Source organism: Varanus komodoensis, unplaced genomic scaffold, assembly GCF_004798865.1.
Source record: "Varanus komodoensis strain SLA01 unplaced genomic scaffold, ASM479886v1 scaffold32, whole genome shotgun sequence".
Lineage (NCBI taxonomy): Eukaryota > Metazoa > Chordata > Lepidosauria > Squamata > Varanidae > Varanus > Varanus komodoensis.
Genome location: NW_025335798.1, coordinates 1311808 through 1332599, shown reverse-complemented (window position 1 = coordinate 1332599; position 20792 = coordinate 1311808). Strand labels below are relative to the sequence as shown.

General features: G+C 48.6%; 1 protein-coding gene across 1 annotated transcript in view; it reads left to right on the top strand.

Moving 5' to 3' along the window:
• LOC123027527 (unconventional myosin-X-like) overlaps nt 1-20192 on the top strand; it is a 77270-nt gene extending 57078 nt beyond the window's left edge. Inside the window, exons 28-41 of the mRNA XM_044438462.1 lie at nt 1402-1497; nt 2571-2664; nt 4071-4126; nt 5228-5370; nt 6129-6323; nt 7812-7969; nt 9512-9635; nt 12057-12354; nt 13211-13418; nt 13692-13828; nt 15493-15616; nt 16050-16499; nt 18266-18457; nt 20079-20192. Coding sequence (XP_044294397.1) covers nt 1402-1497; nt 2571-2664; nt 4071-4126; nt 5228-5370; nt 6129-6323; nt 7812-7969; nt 9512-9635; nt 12057-12354; nt 13211-13418; nt 13692-13828; nt 15493-15616; nt 16050-16499; nt 18266-18457; nt 20079-20192 — 2389 coding nt within the window. The remainder of the gene's footprint in view (nt 1-1401; nt 1498-2570; nt 2665-4070; nt 4127-5227; nt 5371-6128; nt 6324-7811; nt 7970-9511; nt 9636-12056; nt 12355-13210; nt 13419-13691; nt 13829-15492; nt 15617-16049; nt 16500-18265; nt 18458-20078) is intronic.
• The last annotated feature ends 600 nt before the right edge of the window (nt 20193-20792 follow it).

Below are 20792 nucleotides of genomic sequence, written 5' to 3'. Positions count from 1 at the left end.
CAAAGTAGGAATTGAGCATTTCTGCCTTCTCTTTGTCATCTGTTATTTTGCCATCCACACTAAGTATTTGAGCCCCATTTCTTTCCTTTGTGTTTTACTTTGGACATATCTGAAGAAGGCTTTTTGTTGCTCTTAGCATCCCTTTTTAGCATCAGCTCATTCTAGCTTTAGTCTTTCTGACACCATCCCTGCAATTCTGTGCTACCTGCCTGTATTCTTCCTTTGCAGCCTGATCTTCCTTCCACTTCCCTTTTTTGATCTTCTCTAAGCTTTCTGTGAAGCCATGTTGGCGTCTTCTGTTGCCTTCTACCTCTTTTCCTTGTTGGAATTGTTTGTGTCTTCAGAATTTCCTTTTTAAAAAATGTACCCATCTTGGACTTGCCATGGGACTTTACTTATTATCCTGAGTTTATTAAAATCCAGAGTACATGCTTGGCTGCATTTGGCTTGTGCTCCTTTAGAATCAAGAATTCAAGTATGGCACGGGCACTTCCCCCCAGAGTCCCTGTAGTGCCTCTTTGTGCACCAGGTCTTACCTGTTGGCAGTATCACCACGGCCAGCCTAACCTAGTGAGTGTAATGTGTGAAGGGGAGGAAGAGGATCGTACAAGCCACTCGGATTTCCTCAGAGCAAAGGCATACATATAACAAATAGAAATCACAACAGCAACAGAAATAGTAATTAAAATACAGTGTTTCTCAACACTAGGGACACAAGGCAATGCCAATTCTCCAGACTCCTTATTCCCCACCACTGCCCCTTTGCAGCTGCTGTTGGAACAGTGGAAAACAAGCCCCTCCCCCACAACATGGTTCCTCAGGAGAAGTAGTTTGAGGCAGTAAGCTCCAGAGTACTGGGAATTATGTTGCCTTACAACTGACTACAGGGCATTTTCTTTGAGCCAGTGTGGCCCCACTGTGTGAGGTCCAGTGGTCTTAATGGGGCCTCCTTGCCTCCTCTCTCCCTCTCCTCTTTGGGTGCTCCTAATTGATCACCGCCCACATCTTGGACTTTTAAGGCCAGCCTTTCCCAACCTAGTGCCTTCAGCTTATTGGAATATCCTACTTCCACACACCAGCTTGTGCAAAGGATTTTTTTTGGCCCATATTAAAGCTCTTTGAGTGACCTTTCCACAGAATGTATCCTTAACTAAACAGCTAAGGACCATCCCTAAGGTGATCTAAGGATGTGGTAGGGAGTCTGCCACTAAGCCATCCTGTTTCGATGCTGCTGTTTTTTGGTGGGGGGGGGGCATCACTGGAGAAGATGTTCTGAAGTTTATCCATAAAATCAAAGGAAAGAACAAACCAACTTGATGCTCACTTGGCCAGTGGGATGGTGGTTGAACTTCTCTTTGGGAAGTCTTGGCTTCCTAGTGCTTATTGCTGGCTCTTTTTCAGGGAGATTGTGGATATTCATGAGAAGGAGAATGCCCTGGACATTGTGACAAGCGACCGGGTTTACCACATAGTGGCAGAGTCACCCGAGGATGCCAGGTAGGGGACGCAAGAACACATCTCACAGGTGCTGGTCCCACAATCCCTAACCTCCCTTGGAGACTCAGGCTGCTGTTTCTCATCTGATACTTTTATTATAAGACCCAAATATGACATCCTGGTAGCCGGATAATGTGATTCTGGTTGTGTGTATTAGGATTTGAGACTAGTAGACTTTGTAACCTTTTCCAAGCTGGACATGTAAACAGTTAACAGGCTTCATCCATTTCTGTGGTAACAGTTACCTCATTGTTATTCAAGCACCAGAAAACAATTAGGATGTTTCAGAGGCTGAAACTGTGTGAGCATCTGAACACGATGGTGAAGGAAAGGGGGGTGCGCTCACGCGCGCTCTGGTGCCTGTGGCCTTTGCCATCTGGAGCTGCTTACTGGAGGGCTCCTTCCTCTGGTGCACCCACTTGTTAATCGAGACATGCTGTGGTCTGGATGGAAGAGAGCCAGGATGGGGAGACCTGGACTCTGAATCCAGCTCTGCCATGAAGCTCACCAGGTGACTTTGGCCCGTCAGTCCCTCCACTTAACACACATCATAGGATTGTTGTGAGGACAACAACAGGAGGAGGAGGAGGATCACGTGTGCCACCTTGGTCTCTTTGGTGGAAAGCAGGAAAGACAGACGGGTCGAGAGAAACAGGGAGAGATAAAGATATGGAAATAAGTGGAGTGGGTGGCTTGGCAGGGGCTGCTGTGCTGATGCCTCTCCTGGGGCCCCTGCTTGGAACAGCACGAACTGGAAAGAACCTGCACATCCAGCTTGTTCATGCAGTCAGTTTGCCAGGTGCTATTTTGCACCTGCCTCCAGCTGGGGTACTTCAGGCTTCCAGTAAAAAAATAAACAAAAATATCCTGTAAGATGAACATCTTCCCCGGTACAGATAATGCTAGGCAAGTTATGGCTCCTTTCCCTGGTCTAGTTTAGTATAAGGCAGAGCACAATATGCCTACCTACTGCCTAATTGACTTAAAGGGCCACATTCAGTGAGAACGATGCCTCAACATTATGGTATTTGAAACGGTTGTTTCCTGAAACCTGGTTTTCCTTTTTCTGACAGTGACTGGTTTAATGTCCTAAGCCGTGTGCACAGCGCTACAGAGGAGCAACTGAGGGAGATGCAGGATGAGCAAGCTAACCCCAAGAATGCTGTGGTGCGTGGCAGCCAGTTGGACTCTGGAGCTAAATGTTTCGGATAGTTTCCTGTCACCAGTGAGGCAGCTGGTGATGGGTGCTGTCTCCTTAGCAGTGGGTCTTCTGCAGGGTCAGTAAGCAGTAGGAGATATACTAATCAGCTTGGAATTGGACAGGATTGGAATATAACTCCCATAATCCCCAGCCTTTGTAGAGAGGAGGTTGGTATAGAAAGAAATATCTGAAGGATATGATGTGCTTGGCTAATTTGAGGGCGGGCAGGCATGGTGGGAGAGAGATGGGCCTGAAGTAAGATTTAGCTAAACAATATAATATAATTAAATACATCATCACAAGTCATAAGAATTGTTGAAGTGGCAGGGGGGTGGGGTGCAGATGGGAGGGTGAGATATAGGAGAAGGAAGCATGTAAGCAAGTGGGAATACAGAGATCTCCACAACAAGGAGGAGAGGTTGTAAGGGGATTGCCTGGACACAGGAATGGCAGAATACAGTTAGAGTGTGATGTTGTGTTTTGACATTTCACTCTGGATAGCAGAATGGTTGAAGTTGTTCTGAATATTTTAAGGGTGTTGGCAGATGGAAGATTTTATGAATATGAGATTACTAAATCAACATACCTTCCTCTTGCATGCCATACAGAAACTGTGCAGTGGCTGCTAATCAAAGTAATATATCAGGGCCCAGCAGGATCTGTGTGGGAAGCAGCACAGTCCATATCTGAAACTGTAACCAAGGGAGTGTTTCTGCTCATTCCCAGGGGTTAAATTTAGATGCGCCAAATCTCCACTGTGCAAGTGGTAGGTCCCACGAGTGCAGCAGGGCCAGTAGAGCTGGAGCAGCTCCCTTGGATACTTCCCAATTTCTTTCTCATTGAGGTTTTTTTTCTCCCTGCTTCCGAATTAATGCTGCAGTCCTTGTAGGGAAGTGATTGTACACAAGCTAAAATAGATTTCTTTAGAGACTGAGCACGGATCACCTGAGAATCCTCCACATCTGGAGAGCACATGTGCACACACGAGCATTGTCCTTCTGACTTTGTGCATAGATGGTGGGAAATTCTGTGGGTGGGTGTGTGCTCTGTGTTCTCTCCCTTCAGAATCGGAGTCAGTGCACGCTGGGCTGCCCAGTATCAGGATTTTGTCCACTCTGCAACATTGTCCGAAAGCGCAGTGCTCTTCCTTTTTCACCATAGCAATTAATGTCAGTGATTCATTCATTTAAGAAAAATTAATGGGGTCACTTGGGAACTCAAATGCAGTCATCAAGGATCCAAGTCTGCATCTAACTGCATCTGTCTTGAAATCTCCACTTATCAGTCATGATTGAGTGGTGGGAAAATGGTGGGAATTGGATTTTATCTTTATCTGGGCATTAGCTGCTGCTTCTTTTTTGTCACTTTAAAGGGAACCCTGGATGTGGGTCTCATTGACTCCGTCTGTGCTTCTGACAATCCTGACAGGTAGGCTAGAGCTGCATGCATTTTATTTTATTTTCATGCTTTTTAATCTATACCTTTTAAGATATTTTTGGTACAGCGACAGTTGTGTAACAGGAAAAATAAATTTAAATCTCTCAAAATGCACATTGGGGTAAGTATAATTGCAATAGATAAGGAGTTGCTTAAAGTACCATCACCTAGTATAAATATCTCCCAAATGGCTGTGTGTATTTTTAGTGACTGGTCACTGGTGTCAAAAGATCCTCAGAGCAATTGCTTTCCTCTTAATAAATTCTGCTTGACACGGATTAGACTTCTAGCACTCTGGGTGTTTTGTACCACGGGGCACCGTTTGCAGCAGGCTCTGTCCCATCGGACTTGGGAGCCAACGTAGCGTGTGCTGTGCTGAGAGAGTGCCGCCTGGGGCCAACATGGCACAGTGCCCAAATTCAGGGTGCTTTCTCCCGTTCACCCACCATAGTTTGCAGGCTCATGCACAAGGACAGTGAGGCTGTCCATGCATTTCTCCCGCCATCACCACATGACTATGCCTGACCTCCCCCAGAAGAGTGTTTTTTCCTGAAAGCAGCACCTGTTGAGCCCCCATCCACACTCTTCAGGTTGTACTTGGAAGGGCAGAGATAGAACGAAAGCGAAATTAAGAATCTGTTGTGTAATTTCACCTAAAACGCATCGTATGTTTTTCCTTTTCAAGTTGAAGGCTAGACTGAAAAAAAAAAAAAACAGCTTAGACTTGGATTTGTACAATCCAGATCCAGTTAGACTGTGTTGATGTTGGAGGCCTTAATATGTGTCTGTTTCCAGCCAACAGTTAAGCTGCCACAGTGTGGAAGGGTCAGCACTAGGTGTCGTTTTCCTTAGTGGGGCTGCCCCATTCGCGCAGGTCCCATTTTAGCTGGTTCTTTTAAGTGCCAGGAACTAAGCATTGCCAGCATTTGATGGAGGGGCTCAGCGAGTCTCTTCGGTGGAGGGTGCTCTTCCACAGCCAGCTGAGTGACGTCCGAGCCAAAAGGGAGTGGGTGGGAGAGACATCACTGAGGTTTTGCTATGTCCTGTTGGCTGCATAGGGCTGGGCGACTCACCTTCAGCACGTTTTTGCAGGCCAAACTCCTTTGTGATCATCACAGCCAACCGAGTCATTCACTGCAACAGCGACATCCCCGAGGAGATGCATCACTGGATCTCTCTCCTGCAGAAGTCCAAAGGCGAATCCAGAGTTGACGGACAGGAGTTTCTTGTGCGAGGTAAAAAGGCAAGGTGCAGAATCGGCCAAAGCTACCTTCTACTCCCTGATACTCTGCAGACTTGATGGAGTGCGGCTCCCATATTCCCAGCCAGCCTGGGAGATGCAGTCTAGTGCATCTAGAGGCACCAGGTTGGGGAAGACCGGCCAAGACACTGCAGTGCCTGAGGCAGGAAAGGATCCCCTGCCCCTCTCTCAGAAAAAAATCCTGGCAGTGGGCAATTGGTTGCCTTTTAATGGTCTGGTAAAGAACTTCCCCAAGGCAGCCCCTTCTCTGCTCGGCAGAGTGTGTTTTCCTGTAATGTACCTCCACACGGGTTGCTATGCACTTGCATAGCTGAGTCATGCCAAGCGCAGCCGCTCGGTGGCGTCGTCAAGGGCCATGGGAGCTGATGCAGTGCAGTGGCTCAGGGTGCAAGGTGTGAGGTCTCTGGCTTAAATCTTGTCTTGGTCAGGAATTCACTAGGCTGCCTTAGGCAAGCTCTGCCCTTCCAGCTCCAGCCCACCCAGAGGAGCTACAAGGATTGCTGCAAACATGTGTGAAGCACTTTGAATGGCTGAGATGCAGAATACAGCCTGCTTGCTTGCTTGCTTATTTTCAAATGAGTGCTTGACTGGAAAGCTGGGACTTAAGATAGGGAGCCGAGGGCTCTCACTTCATTTTTCCTCCTTCCCTGCATAAAGGCACAGGGACTGGTCTGTGTCACCTCCCGCTCTGTCAAGTCCGCTGACTCCCGCTTCCCTCTTCCTCCCTGTCAGGCTGGCTTCACAAGGAGGTCCACAGCAGCAGCAAGATGTCTTCTCTGAAGGTGAAGAAACGCTGGTTTGTACTGACCAACACCGCCCTCGACTATTACAAATCTTCGGAGCGCACGGCTACCAAGCTGGGGACCCTGGTGCTCAACAGCCTCTGCTCCGTGGTGCAGCCTGATGAGAGAGTCTTTAAGGAAACCGGTAAGAAACATGTCAGGCTGTCTGTGTGTGTCTCTGACTCCTTTCCTGGCACCTCAGAAACACCCTGGAAAGGTTGTTTGCATTTATTTGCATTTTATTGCACAGTTATAAATGCATGGAATATAATTTCATGTACTTAAGGGCATAAGCAGGGCAAGCTCTGGGAGGGCCCCCATCCTGATGATATACAGCAACGTTCTGTCCCCCAGGGCCAAATATTCTGCTGTGCGAGTGGCCAGAGGCACAGTGTGAATGCCTGTGGCTGATGCACCCTGGGCCTCCTCACACACTCGCATGTAAGTTCCTCTCATTCAGCTTTCCTCCCAGCTTGGGTAGGAAGGGAGAGGCTTCTCTTTCTTCCAGCTGAGCATGGAAGGAAAATAAGCTGCTAGGGCAGGAATATACCCACAGTTCATTCATCAGAACACTGCTGTGGGGAGAAACTTCCTTAGCAAAACGTCACAAAGTGGGCAAAAGCCCCTCTGCCCCTTCCAGGTCCTTGGATTGGGGAGTGGAGGGGACTGGTGCTCCCACCCACTTTCTCAGTTTCTTTCTGACCACGCTAGTTGCTGCATTGCCTGATCTGATCTGCTTCTTTACAGCTTTTTGCTACTCACCACCCTTTTTCCCTCTTCTGATCTTCCTTCTCTCTCTTTTCCCCCTATTTTTTCATTTTAAAAAATTCCCTTTATATTCCCTTTTTCTTCAAAAACTGCTTTGTCCATCTTCCTGGATCGCTACAGCCTCATGCACTCAGACACTTTTCAGCGTGGCTGACCCTGCATGGACTAGGTGAAAAGCTAGGGTGCTCCTCCTCCATCCAGTGTAGAAGTGTCACCAAAGCAAAGCAGAGTCTGGGAGATGCCGCAGTCTGTTTCCCAGGATTGCTGCACCAGCTGCCGCCTCTGCCATGCTAGCTGGGAATTAAGGGTGTTGCAGCCAGGGTGTCTGGAGGGCACCTGGTTCGGGAAGGCTGCTATACTGGGATGGGTGAGAAAAAGCCCTGACGAGTGATAAGGCAGCTTCATGTGTTCTGTAAGTAAAGTGCAGTCAGGACTCTATTCTGCATTCATACTGGTAAGCCAGAGTGGATTTCTGAACCCTTCTTGTGCATCCCTCAGACCCTAACATTTGACTCAGTAATTTTTGCAGGGCAAAACAGTGTTGCACATATTGCAAATGAAGGCACAGACCCAGTCAGGTGGGGTTCAACTCACATTCCAGGGGCCAAAGCAGTGAGAGGGGCACAAAGCGGTGTCAGTGGCTTTGTGCAGCAGGCCCTTTTCTTAGGGCTGCTGGCCGTGCCACTTCCAATCCCATGCTCCACGGTGTGATGAGCATTTGATAGGGCTTTATGTTCATTGCCTGTGCTAGGCACCGGCCTATGCTGCCTTCCACCCTTCTCGTTTACTGCTTTGGTTGCCATTTCCTTTCTCTGAAATAGGCTGTAGGGCCACTCTCACCGCTTGCCTCTGTTTGCACTGGCAGGCTACTGGAACATCACCGTGCATGGCAGAAAGCATTCGTACCGCCTCTACACCAAGCTATTGAATGAAGCCATGCGCTGGGCCTCAGCCATCCAAGGAGTAATCGACAGCAAGGTTCCCATTGAAACACCTACGCAGCAACTTATTCGTGACATCAGGGTGAGTGCCTCTCAGACTTATTCTCGAAGGGGAGCGTGCTCCGGCAGGGCTGAAGAAAAGGCCTGTGATCATATAACTCTGCTGTGCTGTATGAATTGGACACATGACCCAGGCCAGTCTCCTGCTACACAACACAAGTCCACTCTTTAGGATACGCAAGTCCTTCTGTACAGAAACGTATTTGCTCTTGCGTTTCTCCTGTCCTTATCAGAGATGTGAGAAAGGAACTAGAATCCCCTTCTGGCCCACCCTGGCCAAGTGAGCCAGCCTTGCAGCCTTTTAGGATTCCTAACTGCACATACCCAGATATGTGAATTTCCCTTCGAGCACACGCACCCTCTGAGGAATCCGCCGTGGGTGCCACATGTGGCCTGCCTGCATGCAGCTTGCTAGAATCAAAACCATATTGTGGGTGGAAGCTCTAACTTTCTGGCTCATCTGTTTAAAGAGAGAAGGATGGATTGGAAACAGAGATTTCCAGAAGCAGAGATTTCACTCAGCTCTTTTCTTTACTGTCTGCTATTCTTCTAGGCAAACCATATCCCCATGCACACACGCGTGGGAGCAGTCAAAGGCAGGCATGCGGGTCTTTTTCTGTTGCACAAAGGGCAGGCTCTGTCGGCCTGAGATGTACATGGCTGGATTCTCCATTGCAGACCTGTGGTTTGCATCTGTTCTGGCAAAGTCCCTCCTTCAGAGGAATGTGCACAAAGCAGCACTTAATACGAAGAGGGTAGTCCAGAGGTGGTGTGCCCTTTTTTGGGAGGTGCTTGGCTGGATCCCTGGCCCCTCGAGTGAGAAAAAAAGAACTCTGGTACTGGGGCCAGGAAAGGCCTCCAGCTGAGACCACCGGAGAGCAGACGCAGTCAGAGCAACCAGCACTGGCCCAGGTGAACCAAAGACACACCTCCCATAAACGACAGCTTTCGGTGTCTGTTAGGGACTCCCTCTGGAACAACGAAGCACCTCCTGCAACTTGCCTTCTGGTTGGTGAGGTTTTGACCACCCTCTACGGCTGGGGTGGGTTGTCCCATGATCCCCAAGTGGCATGATCAGTGCTTGGGGATGATAGGACTTGCCTTCAGAGAACGTCTGGAGGGCCACAGCTCTCCTCTCCTCTGTTGTGCAGAGAGGCAGGCAGACACACATGGTGTAGCTCACAGATTGCACCCAGCTGTGCCTTCCAGCCAAGGGCTGCAGGAATTTGCACCCACAGAATGGTGTGTGGGCATATTCCTTCAACAAAGATCCAAACCTGTTCTGCTATACGATGGACCATTGCTGGCCTAAAACAAGCTGAATGCTTTGGTGAATGAATTTTATCTTCCATTGGGTGGATCACGCTGTCATTTTGCAGTGTCTTGCATGTTAAAGACCCTTACAGAGTCTTGAGCCAAGGCTCCTGTTATCGCACTTCTTCTGTAAGCAAATGGGTGTGCGTCTGTTTACTACTGGCAATTAAGTGTGTGTGGGGGGGCAGCGGCAGGGCAAGGTCTTCTTAAAGAAACATATCTTTTTTTTCCTTCCTGTCTTCTGTTCCAGGAAAACAGCATGAACCCTGAAGTGGTGGAGCAGATCTACCGAAGGAACCCCATCTTGAGATACACCCAGCACCCCTTGCACTCCCCGCTGCTCCCACTGCCTTATGGGGATGTTGGGGTCAATTGTAAGTGACTGGCGCTGGTAACTGAGTCATGTCAGGAGGTGGCGCAAAAGGAACAATTCTTGGGAGCTTTGCAGGTGGAGAGGGACACGCAGTGTTTATCTGAGCCTCTTGCCTGAAAGAAGCTCATAAAGACTAACAATCTCGTGCATGTTTACTCAGAAGCAAGTAACTCTGGTTTCAGTGGTAGTTATGCCCCACCCAATATGAGTGCGCAGGATGAGGAACCCTCAGTGGGACTTACTTGAGAATAAACATGTATAGGATGGCACCATATAGCAGGATTGTTTCTGTCCACGTCAAAAATACTTCAAACAAATGAAGTAAAGAACATTTCACGTTAAATAGACAGAAGCTGCTGTAAATTACACTGCTGGTTCAGAAATGCAGGCTTTTTTAAAAGCATACCAACTGTCTTTCCCTGCCTTTCACAGCCTCAGATGCCCTTCAGATGAAAAGAGATGGTAGATTCTTCTGAGAGAAGACTTCCTCTTGGGAGGCTCTGTTTTTTCATGGGATTGCGCCTACAGAGATGTTAGAGGGACATAATGGCTTTTCTCAAAGTCAGCTTGGAACTCTCTGTCTGTCAGAACTTTGCCCCCCATACTTGCCCCAAGTCTGCGTTGATCTCACTTTCTCTGCCACTGTTATGCCTGTTCACCAACAGATGATGGAGCAGCGATATCCGTACGGTGTATTAAGGGATAAGTCAATGTAAATGGCTACATTTTTAGCCAAGAAGAATGTAGTGTTTGGGAATGGAGCCCTTTGACTCTGAATATTCAGTGTTGGATTGTTGTTTGTTGGTTTATATTCTCTATCACTGGATATAATGCAATCCCTAAGTAGCTAACTTAAAAATATTAAAATTGCATGTAAGATGCAATATTGAAAAAAACAATTCCCATTCCAGTAATGAGAGCAGTGTAATGGAGCAACACAGTTAGCTTAATTGCAAACCAGGGAAAGCCTGGGAGAACGGGTGCATTTCAGAAAGTGTTCGAAACTTGGCCTGATTTCTACTGGGCTGCATGGGAGGAAGTTTTCCACAGGGTTGGTAGCACTACCAAAAATGCCCACTGCAGGGACACTCTGTTTGATTCTGGTAACCTCCCGGTTGGACTATTGTAATGCGCTCTACATGTGGCTGCCCTTGAAGTCAGTCCAGACACTTTAATTGGTTCAAAACAGAGCTGCCAGATTGCTGGTGGGGGCTGGTCGTTATTCTCATATAACACTGATCCTCTATCAGCTTCACTGGCTTCCCATTGAAGCCCGGGCCCAATTTAAGGTGCTGGTATTGACCTATAAAGCCCTAAATGGCCTGGGACCAGGATACTTGAAGGAACGTCTTTACTTGCCCACCTGCCCCTTAAGATCTGCAGCAGAGGCCCTGCTCTGGGAACCCTCCTTGAAGGAGGTTAGGAGAGAGTATACTCGGAGGAGGAGGGCCTTCTCTGGGGTGGCACCCTGGCTATGGCATGCGCTCCCCAGAGAGGTCTGCCTGGTGCTGATGTTATATGCTTTTTGGTGCCAGGTCAAGACCCTTTTTATTTTCCCCATAATTTTAAAGTTTAAATATTTTAATTATGTTTTGTTCTCAGCTGTGGATCATTACAGGTTATTATGTGTATGTATTGGGTGTTCTGTTTGTAAGCCAACCAGAGATGAGTTGTAATTGGATGGGATAAAAATACCCAAGATAGATGGATGGATGGATGGATAGGCTAGCAAGGATTTTGAACCCCAGCTAGGTCTTCAAGGAGTCACAAATGTCCCAGGTAGCACTGTATGACTACAGGGGCTTACAGAGAGGACCTTGTGCTTGCTGGAGTAAATGAGCTTCTCCAGCTTGTACATGAAGAATTTTGCTTCAGGAAAGCAAAATTGTGCAACTGTAGACTGTGGCGGGTAGGGGGGATTGCTCTCCATTGAATGTTCTTTTGATTCAACTTAAAAAGTGATCAGAAATTGTCAGATGGGTCCTCTTCTGGGTTATTAACATGGGCAAAAGTTATTTTTAAGCATGGCTGTTTTTGATATCAGACCTTGGTAGCATGTGGGGTCTTGCATTTTTCTGCTTGAGTCCAGTGACATATGCCCCACCACATGCTGGAGGGCGTTTCCTGGGACTACTTGGCATCCCTTTAGCTACTGAAGGCCAATGTGTTGCCTCGTTCCCCAAAGAGTGGGTATCCCTCTGCAAGCATCAGGGCGGCTCTACCCAAGGACAGGAGTTCAACACCAAACTTGTGAGTCGCTAAGTTCAGTTCTTGTTCTGCCTGTTTGCTTCCTGGGAGTCCTGATCTACAAACATGCCAGTTAGGAGTTTGAAGAGATGGTGACGGCCCCCTTCTTGCCTCGTTTGATTTCTCTCCCTGTCTCTCTTGCCCCCCTCCACTCCCACCCACCCCACACACACAGTGCAGCAAGAGAAGGGCTACAGCAGCCTCCAGGATGAAGCTGTGAGAATCTTCAATTCCCTGCAGGAGCTGGAGACGGTGTCTGACCCCATCCCCATCATCCAGGGCACCCTGCAGACGTGCCATGACCTCCCGGCCCTCCGGGATGAGGTGTATTGTCAGCTGATCAAGCAGACCAACCATGTGCCGCAGCCCAACAGCCCTGGACATCTTCACCACTGGCAACTGATGACCTGCATGAGCTGCACCTTCCTGCCCAGCAGGGGAATCCTGCGTTACCTCAAGTTCCACCTCAGAAGGTAGCAGCCTGTGCCAGAGGAATACTGTGCAGCTGTGGCTACCTGGCTGGTTATGAATAAGCTCTAATCACCAGATCCTTGGGAGAACACCAAACCCCCATGCCTGGCTTACTCCCCTGCCTTGTGAAAACTCGAGGCATGCTTGTGGCACCTTTCCCCAGTCTGGTGCCCTGCTAGAGGTGTTTTAATGCAACTCCAGTCATCTGTGATGGGAGCTGTAGTCCAACGGATCTGGAGGGTACCAACTTGGGGAAGGTTTCTAACAGGCTGTTCTCCTTATTGCTATCTGCTAGGCTGTGGTGCTTTGATTGTCGTGAGCCCTTTGTATCAGGGCTCTTGAACCTCTTTCAGCAAAGGGCTGAATGCTGTTTTGGAGAGGCTCTTGCAGGGATGATACTTCAGTGGTGGGCAAGACTGAAGGCAAACACACCAGCATATTTGAGTGTAAGCCTCTTACTGCCAGCAAGAAGCCTTTGGAATGAGCAGGGAAGGGCACGGAAGCTGCAGAATTACCAAAAGGTTGGAGGAAAGGGGCATGGCTCTCTGGGGGTCCTTGGAAGGCTGGTTTGCGTCCCCAGATTGGGACCAAGATTCTGCACCCATGTTCTAAATGAAGATGTAAATATTGGTTCTGGAGCTGGAAAATTGTAATGATCCTCTGACAGGTGGTGTCCAGATTGGTATAACTGGTTTAAAACAAGGTGGTACTCCATCCTCTTCAGTGGTCAGTAGCGTATGGCTTCTGAATGGGCTTGGCCATTCCCCAGCCCTGTTCAAATGGCACAGGATTCTGGCTCAAAGTTGGCTTGGCACACAGAATAGTAATTGCTTATTCACTCTCCTCCCTCACAACTAGAGTAAAAGATCTCTTCCTGGGCACAGAAGTAGACCGGTATTCTCAGTTCATCAGCGACTCCCTGAAGAGAACCAAGAGCAGGGAGTTTGTCCCTTCCCAGGAGGAAATACAGGCTCTCATCACCCGGGAGGAAATGACCACCACAGTCTACTGCCATGGAGGGGGCTCCTGTCAAATCACGATCAATTCCCATACGAGTGCAGGAGAGGTAAGCGCAGTGCAAGAGCAGCATGGATCTGCTGTGTTCAGGGCAGAGGAAAAGGAGGGATTTTGCTTGCTGATGATGAGCTCTGTTGTGGCAGCAAATCTGAGGACTCTCTCCCTCTCTCCCCTGCCTCCTTCCTGGAGGTATGCAGATAGTGCTAAGAGCCCATTCTCGGGTGCGGGTTCCCTGTCCAGCCACTCTTGAGTCAACTTTTGACAGTAATTCAATTGCAAAATGATATTTGAGCAATGTGGTCTCTCTCACTTCCCCTTGCAGGTGGTAGAGAAGCTGATCCGAGGACTGGCCATGGAGGACAGCCGGAACATGTTTGCCCTCTTTGAGCGCAACAAGCATGTGGACAAGGCCATTGAGAGTCGAGTGATCGTGGCCGATGTTCTGGCCAAGTTTGAACGGTAAGTGTTTTTGCAGGAATAATCCCTGGAATATCTGGCATTACTTCACAGAGAAGGCCCTGAATCTCTGCATATGTCAAGTGTTGGCATCATAATTACCAAGTGCAAGTGTCACGGAAAGGGCCTTAAGCTGCAGAGGGAGAAGAAAGGGTTAAGGCTGTAGCAGGCCGGCCAGGCACAGGTGGCTGCTTCAAGGACGAGCAGGCACCTCAGTTGGGCCGAGGAAGGAGAGCAGCTGAAGGTCTGCAGATTCTCAAGGAGAGTCACATCCTTCCCGGGGTGGAGCCCAGTTGGAGACTCTGGAGATGTCACCACGTGGATCAAATGGATCTGATTACCTGGTGCCTCCTTAGAGGTTTTGCAAATGGTTTCAGATTCTTTGATGCCACCTCAGAGAACAAAGGATTCTGATCGCCTAGGGAGGGAATAAAAAGAGGGCTTGGAGACCAGGGTACTCACACTCCTGAGGCAGGAGGAGGAACACCTGCTGCCACATGCTCCAGCTCCTGGAGTTTGGGGCCACTACTCTTGAGAAGACTAGTTAGGTATAGTGGGAGTTATTAGGTTTTAGACTAGCTAGTGTTTGTTGTTTTAGGGGTGGTCAAACAACCCAGGTGGGTGAATCTCTGTGATTGTATTCTACTGACTAAAAGCTGCTCCCCCACTTCCCCCTCCCTTTTCCCTTCCCCTTCCCCTTCCCCATGTGTAGTTGAAGTTGTTGTACTTTCCCGTTTGGATGGGGTGTGTGTTGTACTTTAATAAAGTTCCTTTTTCCCCAAGACCTGGGTCAACGTGTGCCAGTCCAGTGCCATTTCTTTCACTAAGGGCTAGGATTGGGTTTTCCCGGTCCTATGGACTGTTGAGAAGTGGGGACTCCTGACAGTGTTGGTGTGTTGCCTCCTCATTACAGCAAGCATCATGGATCCCCAGGCCAGGCCACCCCCTTCATGTTCATTTCTGTGGTTCTTGCTAAGAAGCCTGTGTCCCGCATGGGCCATGACCACACAGGGTTACCAAGCATCTCTGAAGGACCAGTCCTGCCATATGTTTGCCTTGGGATGTGTGGTGTAGGGTGTGTCGCTTAGTGCTGCCTCTTGGCTTCCCTAGAGCTGAACTACATGCTCTCCCCACCACGGGATGCCACTGAAAATGAAATCCCCTTGTTGAATTCCCTCCCGTCCTCTCCTGATGTGTGAGGTCACTTGCCGCATGGCACAGCATCAGCCTGGTGTAAATGGCTCTCCTCTAAGTCGCTGCCTGCTGCCTGCAGAGACCGGCTGATGATGGGGCAAGTCCTTCTAAACCCAGAATAGGCAACTGAACTGGGGTGGGGGGCTAGGGTCACCGCCAGATGACACCCCCCACACACACCCCTAGCTCTCCATGGACTGAATGCCTTCAGGGCACAGGGAACCTCAGTACTTTCAGCGTGTGTGTTGTCTGCTTCTCCCCTTGGAGGAGTCCATGAAGGGATCTGTGAAGGCTCTGTAGGCTGGATGGGGAGCTTCTGCAGGCCAGAGATTCCCCTCTCATGTTCTGGGCGCTGTGACTGAGCGCTGTGAAGATCTTCTTCTCAGTGGCATCCCTGTCAAAAGTGCAGCATGGCATTCAGCGACTCTTGAGCTATGATCAAGGGGGTCACCAGCTTCTTCCTCATCTTTTAGGCTTGCTGGGTCCATGGAAGAGGAATTGGATGGGCCCTGGCAGCTGTATTTTAAACTGTATTGCTTCCTGGATGTTGAAAATGTTCCCAAGGAGGGAGTGGAATTTGCCTTCATGTTTGAGCAGGTAAGATCTGCAGGGGGAGAGAGAGTGGGCAGTGGTAGGTGGCTGGGGGAGCCAAGCTGGGGAGAGGAGCATTAGCTTGCGAGGGCATCTTGCTCTGAGGAAACGGCGTTTGCTCATCTCGACTAAGAGGGCAACATGCAGAAGTTACTGCCATTGTAATTCTGGGGCTCCGATGGTTATTGTAATTCCACATCAGCCTGATGCAGTAAAATCCATGATGCGGCACCCCGGGGGGGGGAAGTGCTTGTGCTGCGGTACTTCTCTAGCTGTTCATTTGGCTTCGGGCTCCCGTTCTGCATATGCCCTGAGCTCTATATAGGGAACGAAAGGGGAAGTTATTGTGCCCCCCACTTCGATCAGTCCGGGCAGCAAGTGTGCAGACCTAGACAACCAGGATGAGGCCTTGACAAGCTGTTCTTTGTGACATGCACAGGCGCACGAAAGTCTAATTGACGGCCATTTCCCAGGCCCAGAGGAGACGCTGCAGCACCTGGCAGCGCTGAGGCTGCAGTACCTGTATGGGGACTATTCCAGAATCTCCTGGTCCCTGGACAGCATCTACCCAGTGAACCGGCTGAAGTCCAAGATACTGCAGTCCATGAAGAGCAGTGGCCCCAGCAGCCATGCCCTGGAAAGGAGGCGGACCAGCTTCCTGGAGGGAACGCTGAAGCGCAGCTTCAAGGCCGGCTCCATGAAGAAGCAAAAGGTGGAAGAGGAGCAGATGATGGAGATGTGGGTGAAAGAGGAGCTGTCAGCCGCTCGGGCCAGCGTGGCAGAGAAGTGGAACAAACTGCAGGGCTTGCTCCAGCAGCAGGCTATGGTGGCTTATATGGCCATCATGAAGGAATGGCCAGGCTATGGCTCCACTCTCTTCGATGTTGAGGTGAGAGGTGTACGAGATAGCAAAGCACGACCTCTTTCTGTGTGCTGTGGCCTTCCTGTTTCTAGTATTCTTTCCCAAGGGGGTCGAAGAGCCCTGTGTAGATCATTGGCTGCTGGTCCTAATGGCCATGTTCCCCTTCGGGGCCAGAGGCCTATGTCTCTGTGCTCCAGTTGCTGGGGAATATGAGCTCTTGAGCCCGTGTCTTGCTGGTGGGGTCCCGTGGCAGCTGGCCAGCCGTGGCGTGACCAGGATGCTGGACTAGATGGACCCAGGTCTGACCCAGCAGAGCTCTGGTGTTGTGTTGTGCTGTTACTCCAGCTGTCCTCACAAGAACCCTCTGGCAGGTTCTCTTTTATAATCCCTCTATTACAACTGGGATTTCTGGGGGCACAGAACTCTGGCTCAAGGTGACCGATGATTTGCTTGGGAGCCCATGCAGTGTAGCAGCTCCGTTTCAAATTACAAATGGAGAGAAACAGGTTCCCATTCTTGCATGGGCCTCACGGGTTGCTGGGTGAGTCTGTGCTAGGCACACACATTTTCAGCCTGGCTTGCTTAACAGGATTGTTGGGAGGGTAAAATAGGAAAGAACCATGGGACACTGCCCTGAACGGTGGAAACAGAGGGTATAAACATGATGAATAACTATAGGTTACTCATTATGCTCATGATTAAGCGGAGATTTTAAGCCAGGCTCCTGACTCCTCCTGCAGTGCTGTTCTCTACATGGCCACCCAGGAGTGTGTCTCCTTGAGTTCAGTGGGTTTACTGGCAGGTAGATCGCACCCTCCGCCACTTGCTCTTAAGCTGCTCCCCCAAGACCACAGAGCTTTGGGCTGACGCTGGTTGGGAGAATCTCTTTTAGAAAAGCAGGCTGTCTGTCCTTGTTGACTGATGGGGAGTCTCTCCCCACGTCGCAGTGTTGTTCCCACAGCCAGGAGTCACACTATTGGCAGGCAGAGCATGTACACTTACCAGCTTAGGGACTTTTGCCTGTACTAAATGGGTGTCTGAATGGGAAGTCCCCGCTGGAGGCCGGCTCTTGTGACATGTGGCACAAGGCCCTTCAGGAAAAGCACTTCCCTTCCACACAGCACTTGCGCTCCTCTGCCAATGGACTCCGCTCGTAAGCACACTGACACAAATGGGAATGGGATAGTTGGGGATCCCCAGCAGAAGGACCTGGACAAGCAGCAGTTGGGTGGAAGGGCACTGGCTGTCAGTGCATCATGTCTCCCCGGCACTTTTTCATCTGCAAAACAGGATTTTGCCCTTTTCAGGAGCCCTAGCCAAGAATGGTGGCTTTTTCTCCCTAACACACTTTTGGTGATATTTATTTGCCAGTTTAGTGTTCTCACAGGGGCTTGCACAATAAAAGAACAAAAATCAAAATACCCAGGAGAAGTGTGTTCACCTGGTGCCAGGAACACAACAGGGTGGGTGCCAGTCAAGTTGTTTTGGGGATGGCATTCTATAAACTGAGAAAGCCTCCTGTCTTCATTAGGGGAGGGACACCCAGAAACCCTCCAAAGCCTGAAGGCCTTGGCATGTTTCAATATTTTGGGTGTTATTTAATAACACTCTTTAATGGACTTTTAAGAAAATATTGCCCAATACACAGGAGGCTTTTTAATGAAAAAAGGAGGAAAGGCTCTGTGTGGGAGGGAGGAGCTACTTCTATATACCTCATCCACTTGATTTTTGTGCCTGATTTTCCCAGTTGTGCTTTTCTCATCTGCTAAACCCTTCTTGTTTCTTTCCTGCAGTGTAAGGAAGGTGGCTTTCCAAATGACCTCTGGCTCAGTGTTAGCACAGAGAATGTTTCTGTGTACAAGCGGGGAGACCCCAAACCTTTAGAAACTTTCCAGTACGAACACATTGTTTTCTTTGGAGCTCCCCAGCCCAATACCTTCAAGCTGACAGTGGATGAGAGAGAGATGTACTTTGAAACTGCCCAGGTATGGTTCATGGAACTCTAGTGGGCTAGAGGAAAGACCTTGGGAGCGACCACCCCAGGATCAACCAAGATCACCTTATGCATTTTGTCTAGCCAATTTTTGGCTTGGGTGTTCAGTTTTAAGGATTATAGGCTAGAGCAGGGATAGGTAATCTTTCTGGGCTGAGGGGACATTTGTTAAGAATATCTCTTACATGGCACCACAAAATAGCTGTCTCGGGAGGTGTGACAAAGGATATGAAACCTGTGCAAACAACTAAGTACACAGGTAGGGGCTGAACCCCATCCCACTAAACAAATCCTTCAAACCTGCAGTTTTCAAAAGCAGCAGAAACCTACTTCATGGCAATTCTAGCAGTAGGTAAGAAAATTTGTTTCCTTTAGGTGCCAGATTCTCTTCTCTAGAGGATCTTACAAGTGCCATTTCTCTACAGATAGGTCTTCCTTCATGGTACTTTCTTTCCTAAGCATAATTCTTTACCAAGAGATCTGCAATCTCGGTGCAAGGGGAAGAAGGGGACACTATGAATGTGGACATTGTTTCATTTTGCCTGACATACCTGGAGAAGCACTTGAGTTCTTCCCATCACCATTCTTGTGACAGGAGTAACAGTGCTTCCATACAAGGCAGTAGCTGGTCCTGGTAGCGATGGGTGAAAACTTCCCTGTGCCGTGGAGATCACCTGTTTCAACAGCATCCCTTCCCACTACTTCCAGGCGTGTCAGGATGACCATCAAAGTTAACATTCACTGCTGCTTTTGTGCCCCAGTTTGCCCAGACTCCACAGACCTGCTGCACTGCTCCTTGTCTTTTCATGGCTTTGTTCTTCCAGCAGTTTTCTGGCAAAATGTCATGGCTTTTCATGGAGCACTGTTAGTGTACAAAAGAACGTCTTTATCCTCACTCATACTCATCATTTTACTGATGGAAACTGAAGGCTGAGAGAGCTTGAGATCTGATGAAGCTATGGCTAAGATGGGACCTTGATCATACAAATCTAAGTTGTCATAGATTAATCAACTAAACCTACTTCATATACATATTTGCATATAAATGTGTCACTATGGGGAGGGGGGGAAGCTTGCTTTACTTGCTTTTTAAGAAAGCATGCCTACATTGGACCACCTACCTTCTTAGATAAGACATCCCCTCCGGTGTATAACATAAAGGGAAGTACCTCTTTTAAATATTGACTGTGGCCCAGTTTTTATTTATTTGCAAATTTATTTATAACCTGCTCTTCAACCTTAAAAGAATCCTCAGTGGCTAACAAAAATCTTAATAAAACAATTAGCCAATGGAAAAATAATTTGGAAACAATACCAGTACAGAAACTTTCAAAAGAAATAAATTATAAACATTTTGTACGTTCTTATATTAAAACATATTTAAATATTATCTGAGAGGCTCTTTCCAATGATACAGATACTTTTAATTAATGTATCTAACTGCTTAATAAACTAAGCATTACAGGCCTGGCCTGGATTTTCATTCACTTCTACGGTCTAGTTGTTAATGCCTTGCCAGAAAATATATTCCATATGACTCTAGTAGAAAATGCGGGCATGTGGCAGCCTAGTGCACACCTGGCAATTCTAACTGTTCTATTATCCTATTTTAGGTGGGAGAGATCATTAAAATTATGAAAGCCTACATCAATATGATTGTGAAGAAATGCTGCAGTGTTAAATCAGCTAGCAGCCTGGACAGCCGTGCAAGTATCTGGACAAGATGATGAGGCCCACGATGCTGAACTGAGTCCTTGAGAAAGAGACCTGCTATGTCCCAGCCAGATTTGTAGCAAAGATCCTTTTTTATAAGACTAGGGGAAAAATCCTCTTCCCAACATACTGCCTGGCAGAAGGAAAAAGGGGCCGGTGCTGTCTGACCACCAGAGCGGCCAGGTTTGCCTCAAAACCACAACCAGGACCACCGTGGCTAGCAGACCTGTGCTGTGAGACTGGGCTTCCTCTGTCCTCAGTCTTGTGATGTGGGACCTACCTTTGTCTGAAAGATCAACACGCAAAGGACTTTGTGCAATAAAAGCTGCAGAAAAAAAAGAGGGAGGGAAAGAACCTAAAGTGGTGCTGTGATGAATCTGGCAAGATTTGCTCCCATTGGTTTTGCAGCCAAGTTCTCCACTGGCAAAGACTGAATTGCCCCTTTCTGGGGGGAGGTAATGTTCCCTCAGGGATGAGCTGCTCCTACTGAATAGACTTATACTGGGCACCTCTGCAGAGCGGATGCTTTGTCGGTTTTGCCATTCCCCAGGTGTGCTTAAAATTAATGAATAAGGCTTCCAAATCACACAAGACTTTCGAAGCTACAGCTGCAA